The sequence below is a fragment of the Macrobrachium rosenbergii genome, chromosome 50 (assembly GCF_040412425.1).
Source record: "Macrobrachium rosenbergii isolate ZJJX-2024 chromosome 50, ASM4041242v1, whole genome shotgun sequence".
Taxonomy (NCBI): domain Eukaryota; kingdom Metazoa; phylum Arthropoda; class Malacostraca; order Decapoda; family Palaemonidae; genus Macrobrachium; species Macrobrachium rosenbergii.
This window is the reverse complement of record NC_089790.1, coordinates 2,251,943-2,270,000: the sequence shown is the minus strand read 5'-3', so window position 1 is coordinate 2,270,000 and position 18,058 is coordinate 2,251,943. Positions and strand designations below refer to the sequence as shown.

General features: G+C 38.7%; 2 protein-coding genes across 13 annotated transcripts in view; one reads left to right on the top strand and one right to left on the bottom strand.

The window, feature by feature from the left end:
* Window positions 1-12,435, bottom strand: part of LOC136832494 (uncharacterized) — a 21,554-nt gene extending 9,119 nt beyond the window's left edge. For 3 of the 7 annotated variants that reach the window (XR_010851240.1, XM_067093388.1, XM_067093389.1), the window contains exons 1-2: window positions 11,892-12,435; window positions 6,844-6,941 (exon numbers count right to left, since the gene is read on the bottom strand). Coding sequence is in view for 4 of the 7 variants with exons in the window: in XM_067093388.1 (XP_066949489.1) it covers window positions 6,844-6,941; window positions 11,892-12,012 (219 nt within the window). In the remaining 3 variants the exon portion in view is untranslated. The remainder of the gene's footprint in view (window positions 1-6,843; window positions 6,942-11,891) is intronic. The other 4 variants (XR_010851241.1, XR_010851243.1, XM_067093390.1 and 1 more) reach the window with 4 other exon arrangements.
* The window catches only part of LOC136832492 (uncharacterized protein F09G8.5), a 48,540-nt gene continuing 39,576 nt past the window's right edge, over window positions 9,095-18,058 (top strand). The window contains exons 1-3 of one of the 6 annotated variants that reach the window (XM_067093382.1): window positions 9,095-9,211; window positions 15,361-15,624; window positions 17,734-17,799. In XM_067093382.1, coding sequence (XP_066949483.1) covers window positions 15,545-15,624; window positions 17,734-17,799 — 146 coding nt within the window. In that variant the 5' untranslated portion in view covers window positions 9,095-9,211; window positions 15,361-15,544. The remainder of the gene's footprint in view (window positions 9,212-15,360; window positions 15,625-17,733; window positions 17,800-18,058) is intronic. The other 5 variants (XM_067093384.1, XM_067093379.1, XM_067093380.1 and 2 more) reach the window with 5 other exon arrangements.

The window sequence follows — 18,058 nt, the reverse complement described above, 5'->3', positions numbered from 1 at the left end:
TGACATTCAGTCGTCTTATTCGCAAATTGCTGTAAATATGATACTCTGCTTGAAAGACAGTGAAATAGAAAATTAGTTGTAGGTTTAAGACAGTTCCTCAAAGATATTTCTGATATAAACAGTACTTCTAGGATAAAACTCTGCTAGATGCATTTGTAAACAGATTAACAACTTAGCTTCTGACCAAGCAGAAGACCTTGATTGCAGAGGCAATTCTCAGTAGCTATTTAGAAACAGCAAAACAATGACCATCCACTGTGTGGAATAAAAATACTTAAATTTTTGCTGTGGGAAATACATAATACAATGGAGTTTGGTAGAATTCTAGTCCCTCTGAGGAGGATGTTTTATTTAGTCATTCCAAAGGGATGACATCTTGTGGATCGGGGTAACTATGGTCTATTTTGTACGCTCTTGAGTCTTGACAACTCTTCTTCACGTGGAAGCTTGAAAGATCTCAGGGCACCGAATATGTGGCTTACAAAACTGACTGTTAATTGTATAGGTCTGTCGTCCGTTGTTAGTCTCTGTTGACCTGTGAGTGTTGCACTACAATCTGCATCAAGTCTTGCCCACATTTTCTGTTGCTTGGAATTGTGTATATATCTGTGACTCCACTGGTTTTGTCAGTAAAGCTTTTAGTTTTTCCATCTCGCACCCACAAATAGAAAAGATTGCATAAAGAGGAATACTGTGAAAGCTTAATATTTATGAAGCCAATATACTGCCAATAGGTGAAGAAGTTTCATGCGTTAACATTCCAGCCGAACATGAACATCCAGCAAGTCTCCCTCTTGTTTTAACCAGTTCCCTTAACCAAATGTGAATGATGCATATCACACCCATGTCGCCCTGGACGCTGGTTGTCACAAACTGCAGCTTTTCTGCACCCTCTTTTACTGTAAGATATGAACTGATTGTTCCTTGGAGTGTGGTACACTGCCACCTTCATAAAGGCTGGGCAGCCCATTCCATATGGGACCTCGAGTGACAATGAAGCGTCCATGGCTGCGCTGACTATCAGCAAGCGACCCGGCGACCCTGCGCTTTCCAGGCCGAGTCGTATCGGGCCGCCTTACAAGCAGGACCGCAATTTTTTGCGGGAAACTCGTGCTTTCAGTTGCGTGAGTAGAAGGCACAAGACTACCAGAAGCTACGTACGTTGCAGCAGTCTACAGTGTCTTAGGTTGTTGGGGTTGGGCTACATGACCCTGTCGTCACAGTTTTTTGCAAACTGAAATGGAGAATTCCAACAGCCCATCCCACACTTCCTATCAACTGCCATTTACTCCGGGCTGGGTTCCTGCTGACTTGTGGGAGTGGTGGTTCTAGCCAACTTTCAGAAATTTGGCTCGACTAACCAAAGTGCTCCCCCTTGTTTGTTTGCCCCATGTTATTTGCCACGTTACAATGTTAAGATTTCAGAACTTAATTAGGTCATTTTCTTTGACTGCTATATGGGAAGTGTCCTGCGTCGCTTCATCCTAGTGCCTGCCACCCAGCTGCCGGAGAACTGCCCAGCCACCCTATGCCAGAAGCCAGGGGCATACCTGCTCTCCCATTTAATACTGGGTGGGGCCCTCGCTACCGCTTCCACCTGTCAAAGGTTTTAATGGCGCGGTGGCAGCCCGGGTAAAGGACGCGTGTCAACATATCGCCCGGGAGGGTATTGTAGTGCACTAGAACGTGACAGATATCAATAGGGAAGTCTTTCTTTTTTCCATGTGTGGATCTTGAGTGCAAGTCATTATGATGATCATTATTGCCATTATGGTTATCAATAATATTACCATAATAATAATACAATAAGACATGCCACATCGTACCACTTGTAGATAATGATTTGTATCAGAACAATAAAAAGCAATAGTATATATTTTAGTTTCATTTCTTTACCCAGATAATCTGTATTTTGTTTAATAAATAAATAATGTATTCTGTTTAATAAATAGATTTTTACAATAATATTCAATTATCTGCTTGACTGTCATTATTTTTATAACTAATACTGTACTGGTTTTATTACTATTCTTGTCAAACAGAAATGACCAGCCCTATCTCTGTGAGAGGAAAGGGGTATTAGAAAATGTTAAGTCCAATTCATGTGGAATCTGTACTGTTGTGTCAACAGACAGATACTAATTTAGATGACATACTGGCAAAATTTTGACAGTGCTCTCCATGCAAAAGGAAATTGAGATATTTTATTACTGCAGTGTGTGTACTGTAACTGGAATGAAGTTACATGACTCTCCACTGAAAGTTGTAAGTATAAATACATGCAAGTCTTTATACACTTTTATAAAGCAAAGAGATTAGTAAAAGCCATTAAATATCTGTTGCTGAGGAGGGAGGATTTTTGGAGCAATGGTCTGGCTGAATTATTAAACAACAACCAAAAGGTAAAACTGAAAAGTTTTTACGTATATTTTCACCAATATTAATACAATTTTGTTTGTTACTCTTAATAGAATTATTTAAGATAAATATTTATACCTTCAAGTGATTGAAAGGAGATGTAGTGATACAAGACATAACCATTAAAATATGTACAGGAAAATTAAATTTACAAGGTATTCATTCAATGTGAATGAAGATCAGCTGGGAAATCAATGATGAAATATTCACTTTTTTTTAAGCAAAGAGGAGACCAATATTATTCTTACACAAGTATGGCTCCCTTTGGTCACACCTGACATTTATCCAACAGAAAACAATGAGGAAACTTGAGTCATTTCACAGGTCAGAGTTGTGCACCATTATAGGGGAATTCTAATGTCTATAAGGTCACTGGTACCAAAAATTAAATTTTACTACAATTATAAACATACTCATGCCTGCATTTGAGCTTTGACATTCATGCTTAGGTATAAACAAATGTGTACTGTACACACATGTCAAACTTGAGTCAAACTGAAAAACAACATGAGTACAGTCCTATAAATAATTCACCCATAAGCATCTGAAAATGAGATTGTGCAATAATGAACAATAAAAGTATTCAAGCTTTACTAAGCAACAATGTCACTTAAGAAGACCAACATCCTTCAATGAATGAAAATGCACCCATGGACTTGAACCAGTTTTCTTTCTCCATGTATCCTGAATAGGGAATAGACAGGTCACATCCTACAAACAAAGAGGAGACTGCTCCCATGTCCTCAAGACTAGGACATGTGACCAATAAGAGCTTCACAATCAAAGGCACTGAGCAATAATCACTCAGTGGCCGAGATCTTAAGGGAAGTAAAAATCATGTGTGACCAATTCTTAGATGGCAAAAGGCACTTCTTCAATTTGGCATTGTGTTACACCTCCAAGGGAGAGCCACCACACTTCCTGCATCTTTTGGTTACTACCAGAATGACTTTGCCACAAGTACTGCCATGTCTCCTTTATTTAATTTGCAACTAAAAAAGAAGATTAAATGGATTCATAGCCACTATATTCAGTATCTTGGATTTGGAGCCATCTGTAGTACTATGAGGCATTCCTTTAAAATGTTCTACACTTAGATTTCTTAGTAAAATCTTTCATCTTTGAAAGTAAATAGATTTGGAATTTGTGGCTGATCTCTCTAATTTGGAGAATTCAACTCATTTCTGACTGACAGGCAAAGTTCTAAAGTGCAGTTCCAGAAGAACTTCACCTGCTAAAATACTTCCAATAGATGTCTGTTCAAAATGTGGAATTCTGATTCCTGAAATTCAGGCTATAAAGCCAAGCACTTCTGCCATTCAACACTTTAGACAGCAAAAGGAGGGAGCTAAGGTGGCTGCAACTAGAGTCCATAATTGCAAGCACCCTTCACTAATGCCTTCACCGCATTCTGATTCTTGTGCTTATAGTTGCACTTAAATCTTTTAAAAGTTCACAAGATTTGACAGATATAAATACCTCCAATCCATATGCCAATTTTTGCATGATTAATGCAGTACATAATATAATCTCTGAAGTTACTTATGATCAGCTCCCCATGTGGGACAAAAGAGGGCTCTTAGAACAACCCAAACCTTTATATATTTGGTCATGAAGTTAGCAAGATTAGAAGTCTAGGTCTTCATCAAATATGAGGCCTAATTATTTTGTTCCTGTGACAGAATTCTGTCTGTGTATAAGCAAATCTGACCTCAGATGAACTCTGATGACAATAAAGGACTGACTGCTTCTGTCACTCAAAATATGAAACCATGAAATTTTAAATTACTGTGTCACCAAATGTGTCACATGAACCTTTCTACAGCAAAAAGGAAACATATGATGTTACTTTGGCAAAAAGGATTGGATTACATATGAACTAAAATATTTGAGGTAGAACATGTTCCCTAAAACTCTTTAAAGCTGGGAAAATAAAATTTTTTGTAGTCTCTAAGAAATCTGGAGACTGGAGCCCCATCACTGACCTCAGCCCATTAAATCAGGACCTTTTGGATGGGAACAGAGCTATTGGTTTATTGCTCTCTCCAAAAAAGACAAATTGGGCATTCATGTACAAGGTTTAGCAATTCAGAGATCTTTTTTTCAGGCTAGTAAAAGCTCCTCAAGCGCTCACTTGTGTACCAGCTTTTTTCAGGCTAGTAAAAGCTCCTCAAGCGCTCACTTGTGTACCAGCTCCAGTTACAGATTGGACCCACAGGCTGAGTATCAGGTTGTTGTGGTATTCCAGCATGCTGGTGATGGAAGCATTTGCCCAAAAACATCAAAGGCATCTCAAAATACTGCCTCAATCTGTGACAGAAACTGGGTCTTTGCAGGAGCATTTTTTATTTTCAGGCAAGACTGTTTGGCCATCCAAACGTCCTCAAAAAGCCATAAAGCTGCCTAAGGATAAAGTCTCTTGAGCTGCAGTTAAAGCATTAAAAGAAGGAGTTGTCTTTCAAATCATCCAAATGACCTACCTGTCCCAACTTCTCAGGAAGTTCTAGCTGAGCTTGGTGGCAATACTGCAAGAACCTGCATGTAGGAGTTCCAATTACACCACCTGCATCAGACCTCTGAGTATTCACAGACAACTGAAAAGCAGGCTGGGGTGCTGACATGCAACCTAGCCAGTTGCCTACAGAGGACAGAAAGCTGCACATTAATTTCCAGGAGCTGAAGAGAGTGTTTCTGGTCCTTTGAGTTTCTTATGACACCCAAAAATGCAGGGAAGCAAAATATCCCTAAAAATGTCACCTGGCCATGGACTTACTTACATGCACTGAGATTAAAATATGAATGTCACTCATTTCAAGGTTTATCCCAGGTGCGAACATAGAAGTAGCTCATACATTCAGCATGTGAAATCAAAGTTATTTCTGGTGGATCTAAACAGCAGCAAAACTATTATTGTTCTAACGGACTAAACAAGATGTGGCAGCAATGGATTCATGAGTATTGGGTGGACAAAGGTCAAATGTAACCTGATGACAAGAAACTCATAGGTTTCCACTATGCCTTTGGCTTCCTTGATGGTTAGTAAAGCCATGAGAAGGGGGCAATTTTTAAGTAAACAAGTGGTCATCAGGCTGCTGACCACCTCTGTTATTTGCAGCCCCTTTGTGGCACCATTACTCAGTCCAACTGTAGAATTATGGTTAGGTAGTGATGGTGTTTGTGCTTGAGACCACTGTGATGCCACTTGGGCTAAGATATGATGTCAACCTATGCACTTCCAGCAAGCTCTCTGGCAAGCTTTTGTCAGCAGACACCAGAAACAACCTTCAAACTACTTTAGTCTAGTCTTCCTTGCCTTCACAATTGTGTAAATGGGACATAGGGACATAATTCCTTTGTGATTCCCCCCTCCAAAAGCAACACTGAGGGGGTCTAGTGGTTCTAAGATTAAGAGAGCCACAGCTCACATCACTGATTTCACAATGGGATCAAGGTATTTTGGGAGACAACAATTGAAGATCTGGAGGGCCCAGGTTGAAAGGGACCCCCTTGATTCAAGGAGACTGAGAGAGCCATTACTGTGTGGTTCTGGACTGATGACAATTGCTGAAAAGGGCAGACAACTATACACCATAGCTCTTTATATTTTTGTAAAATAATGCTTAATAATAAAGGTTGGAAAATACAGACATTATCCCTTGGTTTTCATTTAGCCAAAAACAAGATTGATTATCAAGATGCAAACAAGAAATATTACAACCAAACAGACGTCATATTCCTGATTTTCAAAATCATGCTATGAATTAAGTAATGGATAAAAGGGAGGCACCTGGAAAGCTTTAATACACATATTTCAAACTGTCTGAAGTGACAAAAGGGTTTTAATTATTCAAATGGAACTAAAAATGTAATGGATACTAGGAAAAGAGTTTACCTTTCATAACTCCAACTTGATATCAATGAAAAGATACAACCAAACCCAAGCAGTCATTAGAGCATTACAAGCGTACAGACACATTTGTACAAACAAATCAATCCTACAGTGGACAGACAACTTTTTTTTAGATTCTGTGAGCCTAAGTACAGAAAAGAGATTATACCTACACCTTGCAAGATAATATTATGTATTGAACTTTGAACACTCATATCTTAACTATGCAACTACTGAACTCAGAATACTTTAATTACAAAAGTACCTCAAGAAAGAGTCTGGTAAACCTAACTCTCTGCTTGTAAGACTACAGTGACCTGACAGTCTAATTACTGAGTGGTAAGGGCAAAATGTTGAAAGAAATTGCTGAGAGTAAAGGTAATTGGACAAGTTTAGGTTTGATTTGGTGAACAAGCTTTATTTGAGTGGTGTTATAGGGGAGTCAACCCCTCTTACTAAGCCAGGCCTTAAGCACAAATACATGCCATTTTGCAATTTTCCATCACCTAAAACTATTTCTTAAGGTCTCTGCTTACCTTGTAAGATGATCTTGGAATCTTGCCTGACTGAACTTCATACATCTGGTGTTCTGGCTTAATGCTTCCATTCAGTTCATATTTGCTAGAAGAACGTCCTGAAAAATTCCAAATTATGAAAATGCTCTCAAAATTGCAGACAATTCAATTTTATATTGTATAATTTTAAATAAATTTAAAAAGTAGAAACAATGGTAAATTGCATTTCATACAAAGTTCATTTATCACAGTATCCATAAAGGTTAGGTTGGTAAGACCACTTCTGTACTTACAACACTAGGAATCTATATAAAAATAATCTAAGACTAGATAAAAGAAAATCAATATAACCAAGCACTTTTGAAATTTACATAACAGTGGAATGCTGGTTAAACTACCATAACTTTCCTTGAAAGAACAAACAGCATCTTTCAAATCAGGGCAACTCTCAATATGGGACAGGCAGCATCATGATTCACAACACCAAATTTTGATCCACCTGATATCCCTCCATACCTATCCAATGTGTTTAAAAAGGAATATTGCATTGCCAGGGTGGCTAATAGCAAAGAGCTTACATGGACAAGGGCACTGTGCATGTGAGTTCCCTCAAGAATAAAAAACCTTTTGGCATGTACAAATGCACTTCAGCCAATTACTGTTACAACAATCAACAAGCTGTTCAAAAAGGAAAGTATAGTTCTCATACACAATAGTGTTAAGTTTCCATAGGCTATCTGTTCAGTATCTTTAGAGCAGAGTGATGTGGTAAGTAAAGAGATACATCTACAGCATGTGCAAAATTGTTGGATAAGAAAATTAGTCGGTAATTAAGTGTGCAATGGCTGATTTTGGCAAATGATACTGTACAAATTGGGGATGCTGAGCAGAACCTGTAAAATCTATTGAATAACTCAAGAGTGTACATGACCGGAAATTTCAAGGTAAATATCAACATGAGTCAAGTTGTGGGGGTTAATAGCAACCAGGAAGATAAAGCAACAAAACTGAAGCAGTTATATATGTATTGCAGAGTAAATATGGCAGAGTAAGATGAGAAAGAGGCAAGTGACACGACAGATGAACAAGGAAGTTACCAAGGTAAAAACAAAAGGCTGGGAAGAGACTTGAATGTCTACGAAAGCCATGTTGGGATTGCATTAAGGAATTGTGGAACCAGCTACCCTTTGTGGTATGGAAGTGCTCAATGCCAATGAAACAGAAAATGGTAGAGGCTGCATGGATTAATTATTGCACCATACCTAGGCTATAAGTCGTGTTCAAAGACTAGAATAAGTGAGATATGTAGAGGAAATGGTAAAAATATCTAAAATTTCACAAGATGCTCCTAACTGATTTTAGTATTGAATTTTGTCTGGTATTTCATTAACTCATTATTCCACCTCTAACCTAACAATGTGGGAAGGCTTCTGTGGGGAAAAATCAAATGACTAATGAAATTCAGGAATGGTTATCACACGGATGCAACTGCTAAAAACCTAACAACCAACAATGGTGGGCTTAGGCTAACCTAAAGCACCATGAATTACAGTGAAATAGAGGCCTAGCCCTAGCCTAACATTCCTAACTTAACCTAGGATGCCAGGCCCTACTTGGCAGCACGGTAAGTAGTACACAGGGGAGGCCTTTGACCCCCTAAACTCGGCAACCTAACCTAACCTACAGGGTCATAAAATACATTACTTCAAATTTCCAACAGTCTCTGAAGAAAAATTATGAGAATACATTAAAGCATTTCCATGGGAAACTGATGCTAACTTCATTCAAAAAGTCAAAATCTACCACTAAAAGATTTCGATAACCATTTTACTTACAGCAGTTTGTTCAATTTCACTGGGACTGTTAAAACCTATAATGTAATATGGCTAGAGTTAGCCAACAATACAAGTTCAAACATATTAAACCTCAACTTACATGATATTCAATAGCATGCCATTTGAACGATTATTCATTTATATATATATATATATATATATATATATATATATATATATATATATATATATATATCAATTTCAAAACAATGAAAGAATACTCATGAAAGAAAAATATTAACAATTAACAGAAAATCAGGACAGATTCACGAGTAAGCACATACAATCCAACCGGAAATCTCACATCTGAGAAATTCAAGGATTCTAAAGATCCATGGCGAACCAAATCATAATGTCTGTTAGGTTTAACAAAAACCTCTTAACAAAACATTCGCTGTTGGATATTATTATTGTAGCCATCAAGAGGAACAAGGAAGGAGGCCATAGTTTCTACATCCTATACAAATATCTCGGCAGCTATACACTTGCAAAGGAAAATGGAAGGTAAGTTATTGCAATCACCGAGGAAGTAATGACAACCTATAACAAATTCGGTAAGTAATTACATTACGGTCAGTGTAGTTAGACAAGGTGATGTACTATTAGAAAGGAAAAGATAATCCAAAAAGAGAAAAAGTGCGTTCAAGAAGAGACTGATGCAGTTTGTGAAGGATGTTCAATTCACTGTTGGTGAGCCCTTTGCGTATAGGCGAAAATACGAATGTGACTGGCCTGAATTTTGTTAGTTCTTCTGTTTTTGGAGGAACGGTTTGATGATGTATATTATAGTATTAGTTGCATTCAAAGAACGATTAATCTATTATATAACAAAAAGATCGAAGTAGACAATCGTTCGTTAAATTCAGTAAGTAAAATACAGTGTGTCTCGCCATTTCATCATTTTTCTTTAATCGCTTGTATCACCTTCATATAAAAAAAAGGTTCACGGCCGAATACTTTCTCCTTATCATGAGAGTTTGTAAAGTTTTAACATCCTTTAACCAGCAACCAGTCATTGAGAGATAACTAAAAATGTGTTCCTACGGTACACATTCCCTTACTTTGGTTAGTTTTTTAACGTACTATTATGGTTTCTTTGAAACAACTGTATAGAAAACGAAGTTGGATGGCCAGATGAATGACATTTGAAAGATGGGGTCAAGGTCAAAATGAATACGGACAATAGATTTTGACAATAGCAAAATTGTTCGTGCTATATATACGGTATCCACGGAAATAAACTACATGCATATTAGTCATCAAATTTTCGTATAGTTGAACTGCTCTCTCACTAAGATTTGTTTTGGATGAAGTACGATGAGAACAGTGTAAAATTTCCTCGGAAATTAACTAAATACAAAACAGGATAGCAGACGGTCACCACCAAAATTATATCCTCTGACCATATAGGCATGGCGCTGCGTGACAAAAAAATAAAATAAAATAAAAGAAAAGTCGCGTAATTCGCTAAGAAGGTTGTGGAATGAACGACCTAACGGTCAAGAATTATTCACGGGAAGAATATTCGTTATATAACGTTCAAATGTGATAGTTTGAAGCTGTCAACCGTGTAGAAGATTCAATGAAGGCAACAGAAGTGGTTACTTATTATTTAAATCCCACCCCCTTTGGTTAGAGCACGTGCTGTATATAGAAGTAACTGACGGCTGGATATCTTTTAAAGGGGCCGCTTGATCAAATATCCCTTCTCGCGGCTCTGCATATGAACACCTGTTCCTCGTCATGAGAAGCTCTGATGAACTGTCAATCATGAATGTGTGACGTATTCCTTCTAAGGAAGAGGTGTGAGTCAGTTCCGCCAGCCATGCAGCGTGTGCTTGAATGTAAAGAATGGCGTGTATTCAGCGCATCACCATAATGGCGCGCACTTTCTCTTCCCCCATGACCCCCATCCTATTAAAATCACTTCTCCTCCTTCTTACCACCTACTAGGTGACTCTGGTCCCCTTCCCAATTTCCATGAATAGAATCAAAATGAACTGAAATTAGCATAGGTATGCGCTCGACAGCTAATGCCTAGAGACTCTGAAGTATACCCAATTTTAGAACTCCTATTGCATTTATACCCTTAATGGCATTTCAACAAACCCCTCTGGTTAACGGAGATGAAACTCTGGGTAACATTTAAAATATTTACCAAAAATCTAATTTATTCGTTAAATGTCATTTTTATTGACCTTTAAGAAGAATCTACGTGACATAACAACTAAGGTAAGCCTAGTTATACTAGGCCTATACTGTTCGTTGCCAGTCACTTTTCGAATCATGAAATGAAACAAAGCCGATTGTATCGATTACATGAATCAAGAAACAACCAATCTCCGAAACCGATTTGTGACTGTTGATATTTTCATTTTCTGCAGAGTTGTAGGCTAATTAATCAAACGGCATATAGAAAAGTCAAACCACGGTCCTTTGGCAATTTGCCATAATTCGAATCACGCTCTGAAGAGAAATTCGGTTTTATTTTCTGAGGCGCTGACTTTTACTTTGTGTATACTGAGATTTTTACTGACAAATAAATGAGTAAAAATTAGGGTTCAGTTTCAGTTTCAAGATAAATAAATTCTGGTGAAAACAAAATTGCTTTCATTTAACGGATTGTCTCACATTTTGCGCAAATGTCATTGAGAACGAGTTGATTACAGCATATTTCAAGGACCATTGAAAAAATGACGATGAAGCTTGCCAATATATTCATTTATAGTGATCCTCAGGTAATCAACCTTAGAGAAGAAATAAAGCCAGAATTGTACGGTTACCATGGCAACAAACCACGCGGCGACTCGTGCCGGTCTGTGCAGAAAGTGAATCATCTTGAGAAGGTCATTTAATGAATACATCTGCCAGGTTTTAACAAATTATGTTCATATGAACTCGACATATCCTGGTAATAAACATGCGCACCAGTTCACAAGGACGAAAATCGAACTTCCTTCCAAAATCATTGTCATAGGTAACGGAAATGAAGTCTCAGGTTTAAAATATTTTCAAATTATTGCACGATTCCTAAAAAGCGCGTCGGAATGAGTCACGCATAATTGCTGTATATTATAGTATAAGTGAGCTATTTTTCCTCGAATTTCCTCAGAAACGCAGTAATGTAATTCTATATAAGCAGTACAGTCCCTGAAATTATATACGATTCTCTACCTGTAGTCTATAAAATGTCATGAAACGAAAAGGTTTGGTTGGTAAATGAAACAAATCTACCTGTACAAGATGAGTTGCTGAATGGATGTTCAAAGAATCTAAGTAGAGAAGTTCCTTGTTCGAGGAGAGGGTGTATCAAGATACGCCGCATGCACGCCACACAGAGGCGTCCTTCAGCCATGAAATAAAGGACAGTCAGGTGCAACGCTCACAACGAGCCTTAAAAGCGCAAATGGAGGCGGAGATCCCAGCTATGCGCGCAGATCCTGTATAAACCGTCTTCCCAATAAACCTTCTGTTGAAGGTGTGATAGACGACGAGTTGTATCAACGACTGTACGACTTTCTTTAGAGAATAAAATGCCACAGCGATTCGTTCAGTGGTCTCGTCCTTGACTTCAGTCGTATCGTCGACGCCCATGAAATTCTGAGGATGTTTACTGAACTAATGGGACTGAAGGTCAACTCCCTGAATTCTGTGGCAAGTGTCACTTCCCTTACTCGGTCCGAAATTGTCTCTTTCTTATTCATAATTTCATACTTAAGTTTGAGGTTTACGAACAGAGAAATGCAGCGTTTTTCTTTAGTTGTCGGTGACGCATGAACGGACGTAAGAATGAATAGACTGTTATCTTCGCAATAAGAACTGGCTTAGAATTCAAGCTGGAGCAGCCGTACGGTCATGTTACCGTATTAAAATCCGTAATGACAACATCCCTGAACATATTTGCTAAATCAAACTTACCTTCAAAGATCAGCTGCATTGCAAGGAAACAGATACACTAAAAAGTAGAATTTTGAACTTAAGTCTAGTAATAGAATTTGTGGCATAATTTAACGTGCAGTAAATGCAGATTCACGCCTGCTTCTTTACACACACATTATATATATAAAAATATATGCATATATATATAATCTTTAGGTGACTGATTATTTCTATTGCTGAGAGAATAATACAAATGTATTGCATACACACTGATATGCATTTACGTGTACGCATGTACATTACAAATATAGTTACATGACACGCCTTCATGGAGGCTTCCTCCCACGTATGTTCACACCAACCAGTGAAAAAAAAAAAAAAAGTTGTTTGCAATGCATCCGGTATCATTCAATGACTCACAGCTGACTCCATGTCACTAATCTTCGCGGGTCAGTCAGAAGATTAATCTAATTGCCTACCTGTTCCCTTCTACTCTATAATCTCGTATTTCTTACGAGTTTTTGCCATCTTTTCATCAAGTCCCGTCTCTGTTCCATCGGCGGAGAGGGAACGAAAAGGCTGAAAACCACGGAGGCGTTGCATACGTAACGGTCAAGAGACGTGATCTTGAGGCGTCCTTAGAAGATGAGTCATGAAGGGCTGTTCCCTTCAACTTACCGAAGCTGAAGTTTTTTTTTTTTTTTTTTGTCTATCGTCATGGACCCACACCTGCAATTACTGATTTTGTTTGACTGTTTTGGCCCTAAATCACAGGTCTAGAGACAAGTCAGAACTGATATGCCTACTGCCCGCTGTAACTAGGCCTATAGACTTGTACACGAGAAAGGGAAGTTTAGTCTTTAATTCATTACACTTATGCGTTTGTATACTTAACTTTTTGCATTATTTACCCAATTATTCCTGCATTCAGTTTGTATAGCTTGTGGTTATTCAACACGATTAATTAACGAATATATTCAAGTAGAAGAGCGAAACTTAGAGCTCGAGGCAGACCTTATCGAAACGATAAAAACCCTAACATTTATATAATTCGATTGTGTTTTGTATAATTATGTATGAGAGAGAGAGAGAGAGAGAGAGAGAGAGAGAGAGAGAGAGAGAGAGAGAGAGAGAGAGAGAGAGAGAGAGAGAGAGAGAGCATTATGGGAAAGAAATAGTGCCAATTCTTACAATAGGGCACAACAGAGTGTATAATGAGAGCTGTCGACTACGGATACTTTCAAAGTAGGCTAGTTCTAAAGAGATTCACTCTTCTAGGGCACGGCTGTACTGTAGTACCCTGGGAAACTTCTGTCAGAAGTTGCCAAAAGTGTCCATTGGCCCATGCACCCTTCCCTACTTCCCCAGAAAAATCAGGATTTTCAGTAATCCAATAAAACCATCCGTTGATGTGCCCTAACACTGCCGAGATTCCTGGGTAACTTGAGGTATGCATTCTCTTTAGCAAGGGCAAACTCGTATTTGCTATTCCCTTCACTCTTTGTGTGATGTATGAATGGCTCTCAGGCTATGAATTGAATACCAACTCACTCTTACCACACTGCAGTACTGGGGAGATTATAGATGTACTTCTATACGCTAGCTCTGTATAGAGAGACATGCATAGGCTCTGTGTGTGTGTGTGTGTGTGTGTGTGTGTGTGTGTGTGTGTGTATCTAGAACATTATCTTAAATGCATTACACGGAAGTGTCGTATCTTTTTGTTCAGTCCTTCTTGAAAGCTAAACTTTTACTTTTCTGACCTCTGTCCTTATTAAGAGTGATGGTTACCCTAACCACATTTCCCTTTTCTGCCAGACTTCTGCCAATGTCGAATGTTCCTCTTGGCTTTTCATTTCTTTTCAGCACTGAACTTCTTTGGACCTAGGCTTATTTTCCTATGACCCGGTCATAGACAAATACATGCTAAAAATTTAACCATCCAAAGGATTTGTTTCTTTGTCTTAATGATTTTAACTCATCTGCTGACCTGGCAATTTTTAACTGAATTTGACAAACTGATGGTGGCAGAATTTCTCTGATTTAGGAGTATTTTGCACCGTGCACTAGCACAATGTAAGGGGAATATCACCAGGACTGATCTTGCTTTTTTTAACGTAGTCATTGTGGGTCGGAAGATTGTTTTACGTTATTCATCTGCAAAGCTTATTTGTGCTAAGGACCGCTCAGTTTTATCCATACTACTTTTCTATCTTACCAGTCAAAGGAAACAATTCTGATCATAAACAATAACTCATAATGTCTAGTTAGAATAGTATTTGATTGAGATTCAACTTTAGTCATATTTCCAAACATTCTGCATGATACGAGCTTTTTTCTGCTTAAAAATAAAAAAATTATTGCATTCTAGACCTCGAGCAGTGTAGGCGAAACAGTGGTGGTGACCCTTGCCATCGGGGAGCTCGTTCAATAAGATATGTTTACAGTGGAAAGCAACCGAGAGAAAATTGATATATGTTCTGTACGTGCGTATCGCGTCGTGTATATTTATATGTTTTTTTATGTATATTTTTTGGTGATTTTCATGCGAATTGAATAATAATAAAGTGATAAATTAAGTTTTATTTGACATTAACAAGAAGAAGAACGGAAATTCGTCGCAGAGAGAATAGTTGCCGAGTCGAAGCCAGAGCCAAATCCAACGATAGGGAGACGCTTTAGCAACCCAGAGAAAATTGATATGTGATCTGTTCGTCCGTATCGCGTCGTATATTATTTATGTGTATTTGATGTGTATATTTCGGTGAATTTCACTCGAATGGAATACTAAAATGATAAATTAAGTTTTATTCGACATCAACAGGAAGAAGACCGGGAACTCGCCACAGAGAGAATAGCAGCCGAGTCGAAGCCGGAGCCGAACCCAACGATAAGGAGAAGCTTTCACTTTCAAACCGGGCTGGTGAACGCGGCCCCTCAATGTTATTGTCGGGTAGACAAGAGGCAAAACACGACCGTCCTTTGCCCCGTCGAAACCTTCTTCAGCCATGACCAAGCTCACGGAGGACATGGTCGTCGCCAGGTCAAAGGGCAGCGACCTCCACAACGTCAGGAAGCTCAACTGCTGGTAACTGCGTCGATTTATTCCCCCGGGGGAGCTGGGCGGGGCGAAATAACCCCAGGTGTCTAATGTCTGTCTTGTCGGTCTGACCCGAGAAATGGGGTGTTTGTGGGTATGGTCACCTGTATGGGAAGGGGCATGTGCCCTAGTGGGAAAGGAAGAGTGACGGGGGTCGTGCCCGTTTTTGGGGGCGGTGATCTAGAGATTTTATTTAGGCGGTTTTCGGGTTTTGATCTTTCGGTAATGTTTGTGGGTATGTATATACGTATGGGCACATAAAGGAAAAGTGACGGGGTCGTGCCCGTTTTTGGGGGCGGCCGGTGATCCAGAGATGTTATTTAGGGGTTTTCGGGCCTGATCTTTCGGTAATGTTTGTGGGTATGTGCCCAATGGGAAATGGGAAAGGAAAAGTGACAGGGGTCGTGCCCATTTTGGGGGTGGCGGTGATCTAGAGATTTTATTTAGACAGTTTTTGGGTTTGATCTTTCGGTAATGTCGCGTGAGGACCCGGGTCCTGGTCAGTAACCTCGGCGACGGAATTGGGAATGAATAATAATGAATAATAATTTGCCGGGTGCTTTAAAGGGAGGGTATTTAATACCCTAGTAGGCAAGCCTATGTTATTTTTGGTGGTAATTAGGATTTCCATCTCGGAAATTATAACACAATAATAATAAAACAGAAATTTTTCTCATAGGGTGGCATTCAATACCTAGGGTATTCCAATTGGGTACTGATAGCATTTTTGGTATATTCGTTAACATAAATGTTAAGAGCTTTGGTTAAATTATGGTAGTACATAAAACGCTGATTTTTAGTAGCCTATAGTTATCAGTACCCAATTAGAATACCCTATATGCCACCCTGTGAGAAAGATTTCAGTTTTATTATTATCGTGTTATAATTTCCGAGATACACCCATTTCGGCCGTATGCCAGTTTGGGATTTACAGCCGAAACAGCCAGGACCCGTAGAAAATTGGGTAGAGGCTTGCATTTGGACTGGCATAAGTTACCCTTTAATGGTATTTGGTCAAAATACAGAAGGAATATATCCTAACTAACCTTCCCACAACTTAGATATAAGGTGCTCTATCTTGACAAGCTTAGGTCTGGAGTCTCACCCCACCATCATCAAGTTAATATGAAAATATAGTATCAGATGCAGAGTAAGGGGTAAGGGCTACTGTAGGAAGCATTTCTGTAGCTGGCTTAGGTATTTCAGAGGGAATAGGTCCTAATCAGACTTACCTTAACCTGACCTAGCTGTGGATGCCATTCCCTAAGTTCGATGCTCCCAAGTGAGAAGTGTGACCCATCAGTCAGCATTCTAACCAAGTATGTCCACAGTAGAACTTTAGGATGGCCTGTTTCCTCTTGTTTCTTAGTGCAAGGGCTTTGCAAAGCCAGATTTTGGCGCAGTGCCCTGTCGCCTCAACATCACATATGCCAGGAAGAAGAAGAAGAATGAGAATCTCACAAACGCATCTTCAAAACAACAATGACTCGATCAGTCAGTGAATGTTAACACCAGTCCCTTTCTTGAAATAACCTCCTGCCTGCTTTTTCGGCTGTTTCTGCCTTAACCCATGAAGATTATCCTCTTACTCTCAGGTACAAATTGGGAAGCTGGATAAATTGCTGGTAGGAGCAACACCAGTCGTTTTTCTTGAACAGTACCTCCGAACTAAGAAGTGGTTCTCTATATGTGATGAAGATTTGTAGTGTTTTGTAAGGAACAAATTGCAACATCATTTTAAAGATAAAAATGCATTTTTCCTAGATATATAAACTCAATCTTTTACCATAATCCCGCCCCACACAGTCCCTGCAATTTTTCCTTGTTGCTGATGAATATGGTGAGAATGTAGAGTCTGGTAAGTTGGTAGTTTCCTCTCCCCATCACCTAATCACTGCTAATTAAGCACTGGGTTACCAGGCAACTGAACCAACTAATGCCAAAGATATGTCTTGGATACATTTCTGGTTTGTGTATTAAGTATTGTCATCATGTGAATACTGAGGTGCAGTCCTATATTTCAAGCTGTATATTTGCTCTAATAGAATTCTTTTTCCTTTTATATACTGTAGCACAAGTTTTTCCTTTTTCCCATAGGGGTAGCGAGCTGTCGGATGTTTCTGTGGTCAGGAAACTACCAAATGTTGAGGTTTTATCTTTGAGGTAAGTGAATTTAAATGTCTCTCAATCATCATTATTGTTTATAATTAAGCTAACCACAGATCAGAGCATGATATTAGGAAACTTCTAGGGTAAATGAAAGTTAAAATTTTAGTGAAGCCAATTATTTGTTCTCACAAAATATACAAATGCTAGTATATTTTACATGTCTCATGTGCTTGAGGCAGAGTATTAGACTTTAAAAATTAAGGAAAATTTGCGATATCTGTTGTACTGTTAGTCTAACCACTCTACAGACATC